This window comes from Triticum aestivum, chromosome 7D, assembly GCF_018294505.1.
Source record: "Triticum aestivum cultivar Chinese Spring chromosome 7D, IWGSC CS RefSeq v2.1, whole genome shotgun sequence".
Classification (NCBI taxonomy): domain Eukaryota; kingdom Viridiplantae; phylum Streptophyta; class Magnoliopsida; order Poales; family Poaceae; genus Triticum; species Triticum aestivum.
The window spans coordinates 264013977-264018961 of record NC_057814.1 but is presented as its reverse complement, the minus strand read 5'-3'; the positions used below and the strand labels follow the sequence as shown (position 1 = coordinate 264018961).

General features: G+C 54.7%; 1 protein-coding gene across 1 annotated transcript; it reads right to left on the bottom strand.

Moving 5' to 3' along the window:
- Positions 1–205: 205 nt before the first annotated feature.
- On the bottom strand, positions 206–2820 carry LOC123167726 (uncharacterized). Its single transcript, XM_044585585.1, has one exon. The coding sequence runs from the start codon at positions 2516–2518 to the stop codon at positions 587–589; it is 1932 nt and encodes a 643-aa protein (XP_044441520.1). The 5' UTR covers positions 2519–2820; the 3' UTR covers positions 206–586.
- Positions 2821–4985: the final 2165 nt, after the last annotated feature.

Sequence of the window (4985 nt, the reverse complement as noted above, 5' to 3'; positions counted from 1 at the left end):
TTGACAAGAGAGAATCATACATAGATATGCAGAGATGATTCAGTCATTTTTCAGTTGATCAGTTTGGCAAATGAGATACTCGTAATGGCAATCGCAACGAAAGAGACATGATTTAAACATGACAAGTTCCTTCTCGTAATTAAGTGAATACTAATATACACCGAGCATTAGGGTGAAATGAGAGTACAAGATGCTAAACTCAGAATAAGAAGAAATGGCTATACCACCAAGAAAGGTACAAGTTACAAGTTAAGAAGGAACATCATCAGACCCTACACAACCTTCTCATGTCCACGATAAAATTAACCGCCTCCAGTGTCAAGGCCCTATCCCCAACCAAAAGATGTTAATCACACGGATGGATACAAACCATTTTGCAACCTATGTTGGGATCAAAAGGGTCAAGCAAAGTATACGCAAAAGCACCTGAGATGTATATACACATTGCTAGGCAGATGTGAAGAAGTCAGCTTGTGTGTTCTTCCTACGTACATGCATGCCATGCGATGCCATGCCATGCCATGCCAGCCTCTCGGATCTGCAACAAAACCGGTGGGTGCACGTGGATCGATCAATTTGACGTACGTTAATGGTAACCTTTTGCCCCTCTGGATTGGTAGAGCTCCATCCTGATCTTGGCCTCCGGCAACAAGCTTTCGATCAACTTGTCCTGCTCCTGCTTGGACGCCCACTCCAGCACGGTGAGGATCTCCGCCTGCGCGAGGTCCTCGCTGTCGGGGACGTTGTGCGCGATGTAGCACACCAGGAGGAGCGCCGCCACCTGCACCATCTGCTCCCCGAAGTACACCAGCTGGACCAGGTGCTTGGCGCCGCTGGCGTTGATGATGGCCTTGGAGTGGTCCACGTGGAGGTAGTTATCCGTGCAGGCGAATTTGGTCAGCGCCACGGCCGCCTCCCGGGACACGTCGGCTTCCCGCTCGTCCAGGAGGTTCACCAGCGGCCCGATGATCCGGGTCTCCGTCGCCCGGAAGGTTCTCGACAGGCAGCCCAGCGACGTGATGCAGGGGATCAGGAGATCGTCGTACTCCGCCTTGGTGACCACGCGGAGGAGCTGGTCCACCACGGCGCGCGCCGCGGGGGACGTCGGCTTGAACGCCGACCGCCGGAGGTCCGCGTTCTGCTCCGCCACACGGCAGATCTCCATGAGCGCCAGGGCCGAGTTGTACTGCACGTCTGGGGCGCCTTTCTCCAGGAGGATGGAGAAACAGAGCAGCGCCCTGGACTCCGTGATGTTCTTGCACACGGCGGCATTGCCCGTGGCTAACTGGCACAGCGCTCTCGCTGCGTTGGATTTCATGTAGGCTTTGGTCTCTTCGTCCTCGTATTCTTTCCCTCGCGTGCTCGTCCCCGACAAGGACACATTGTGCTGCTTCGTCCCCGCAACGCTGCCAATGCTCGCAGCCGCAGCTCCCGTGACGCCACTTGAGCTGGTGCCACCAGTGGCGGCGGCGGCGGCGGCAGCGGCGTTACCACCGGCAGCGGAGCCACCACCGACTGTGGGCTTCGCCGACAAGCTGTTGGCCGCGGTGTGCTCCGCCGCATCAAATGTGTCCTGATGGGACGAGTATTTGCCGCTGCCCTTCTTGTCCATGACAACGGAGTGTAGGCTCATCCTGGACGCGACGGCGTACTTGGAGTGCTCCTGCACCGTCTCGAAGGCGAGGTGGGACACGAGCAGGCGGATCACGTTGCTCTGCATGAACGCGTCCTGGCATTTGGGGTGGTTGGTGGCGAGCTCGGACACGGCCCACGCCACCATTCCCTGCACCTTCATGGGCGCGTCCTTGAGAATCTTGGAGAAGGCGGTGCAGACGCCGGCGAGCACCATGAGCTCGACGCACTCCGGGTCGCGGCCGAGGAGGCCGATGGCGAGCGCGGCGTTCTCCTGGCCCTCAGGGCGGCCCTCCTTTATGAGGCGCAGCAGAGGCGGGACGCCGTCCTCTTCGATGATGAGCCTGCCGTAGCGGTCATTGTCGCGCGCGAGAGAGACGACGCTAGCCGCGGCGTCAGCGCGGGCGTCGAATGTGCCGGTGTAGAGCACGGCGATCTGCTCCCAGATGAGGAAGAGGATGGGCTCGTTCTGGGCGATAGGGGGCAAGCCAATGTGGTCATCCAGGTCATCGCCGGCGTTAGCGTAGTTGGACACGCGGAGAATCCAAGAGAGGTCGCCGAGGGAGTTGTCGAGCTGGTTGGACGTCCTCTTGAAGGAGCCGGCGGGGATGATGGTGAAGACGCGGTGGACGATGCCGTGAGCGCGGCAACGGTCGAGAAGGGCGGCGGCCTTGTCGAGCGCCTTGCCGGTGTCGTCGAGGATGCGGCGGGCGGGACGCTCGTAGAGGTCGGCGCGCGCGGCCTGGCGGAGGAGGGAGGCGAGGCGCTCGACCTTGTTCTTGAGCTCCAGGCACTCCTGCCGGCACGTCTGCGCCTCCTCCGCCCACTTGATCACCTGCTCCGCGACCTGGATCGGCCGCGCCAAGATCGCCTTCAGGTCATCCATCCTGTGCCGCGGCGGCCCCGCCCCCTCCTGATCACCGGTCGGTCAACGGAGCAATGGCGAGCGGAATTGTCGATCTTTCTTGGTCTCCGGTTCCAGCCGTCCTCCGGCGGCGGCGGAGGAGGATGGGGAATGCGCTAATTTTGCTTCGTTTATTTGGGGACGGAAATGGAAGGGAGCGGGAGCGCAGGGGCGCGGCATGCGAGAGGTGAGGCGCGAGCTCCTCCTGGCCTTGATGGCTGGATAGGAAGGAGGGAATGGGAGGAGGCGCCACGGCGGTTTCCATTCTTCCGTTCGGCCTTGTCATTTCCCCCCTCCCCTCCCTTTTGGGCGTTTGATTGGAGGCCGTTAGATATAAAACCTAGGGCAACCTCTCTTTTAACACACCGATAATAATGGACAAGTTTGAGAGAGACCTGATTGCTCATTTGAGTCAAGAATTTTCAGTCCACCATGCAGCTATTCAAACGCACACAATCTCGCTGAAATGGACCTTTATTTTTCTAAAAAGGGGCGCTTTATTACTTAAAAGATTTAAGCATTACACCCGGCCTCTGCATAACTAAGATGCACACAGTCAAATAAGATCCTCTCACACACAAAAAATAAATAAAATAAAAATAGACGAAATACAAAGAAACTTAGAGTCTGTGAAACGCCTAAAGCGGAGGGGGCCCAATCCTAAGATCATTCTGCCACCCATGTTGGGTAAAAGTATCCCTTGCCGTATCCTCCAATCGTGTACACACCTCCGTAAAAAGGTCTTGGTTCTCCACGCGTTGTAGAGTGGACCATAAACGAAGAGTCCCGGTACATCTGTAGATAACCTGCAACAGAGACGTACTTTTATCGTTAAAAACCTTATCATTTCTACATAGCCAAAGCGACCAAATAATGGCAAACGCTCCCACCCTGAGAAGAGTTCTAAACTTGTGATCAATCCCATGCAACCAATTGCCAAATACATTAGCAACACTACAGGGAGGATACAAGCCAGAAGCTATTTGGATGACTTACCATATAGAACGAGCTAATTTGCATTGGAAGAATAAATGTTTTATTGTCTCCTCATGATGACAAAAGACACATTGCGGACTTCCATGCCAATTCCTCTTAATAAGGTTATCTTTAGTAAGAATGACTCCGCGACGAAGATACCACGCAAATATTTTATTCTTAAGTGGTATCTTCATCTTCCACATCTTTTTGTTATTATCAACTGGCACATCAGACTGGATTAACGCTCTATACATAGACTCCGCTGAGAATTGTCCATTCCCATGGAGGTTCCATCGGAATACATCAGACCCATGTGACAATTGCACCGTGGATAACCGCTGAAGCAGAATGTTCCACGATTGTAGTCTGGGTCCAATTAAATCTCTTATGAACGTCACATTCGGCGGAAATGATTCCATCACCGTGGCGATAGTATCACCCTTGTGGCGCACAATGTATAGGGTGGACTGGGCAAGGGTGTCCATGTTCAACAATGCGATTGTGGCAGCTGCGCTCCGCGGAGCGGCTCGAACGGGGGCCAGGTACACCTGGACTAACAAGCAGCTGGCCCCGATTCGCAGTGTCCTGGACCGGGTGTTTTTCACCCCGGAGTGGGAGGTCCTCTTTCCTTTATGCACTTTGGTGGCAGAAACCGCATTGGATCGAACCACGTCCCGCTCATTTTCTCTTCAAGGAAAGAGAAGGCCCAGCGTAGCAGACGTTTCTTCTTCGAAACGGCCTGGTTTGAAGCAGAGGGCTTCATTCCTATGGTTCAAGGCCGATGGGAGCAGATTCTAGCCCAGTTGGGGTTTCAAAGGGGACCGGTAGAATGCTGGTTGGCTGCTGCTACGGTCTTGAGGGCTTTCCTTCGAGGATGGGGAGCCAACCATGGTAGCGACTCAAAACGTGAGTGCGGGAGGCTAGTAGAGGAGATCGCTGACCTTGATGCTCAGGCTGACGCTCGGCTGTTTTCGGAGGCTGAGTGGGCTCATCGGTATGAGCTGGAGCATAAGGTTTTGGCGATCCTTCGCGCAGAGGAAGAATACTGGCGCCGAAGGGGAGGCATTAAGTGGGTGACTAAGGGAGACACAAATACTGCTTATTTTCATGCGTATGCTAATGGCAGAAAGCGTAAGAGCGCGATCCTTCGCCTCCAATCGGAGCACGACCTCCTTCTCTCCCAGGGCGACATTTCTCGTCACATTTACGACTATTTCGTTGGTCTATTGGGTACGACCGATGAGAAAAAGCTTTGTATCCAAGATGATTTGTGGGATCCCGAGGATAGGGTGTCGAACCAGGAGAACGAGAGCCTCGCGCTCTCTTTCCTCCCCGAAGAAGTTGGCGCAACCCTGTTGGGGATGAAGAAAGCCACGGCCCCGGGCCCTGATGGTTGTCCAGTTGAATTCTTTTGTAGATTCTGGCCTATTCTTCGGCCCCTTTTCTTTAATATTGTGAATGGGTTTGCCCT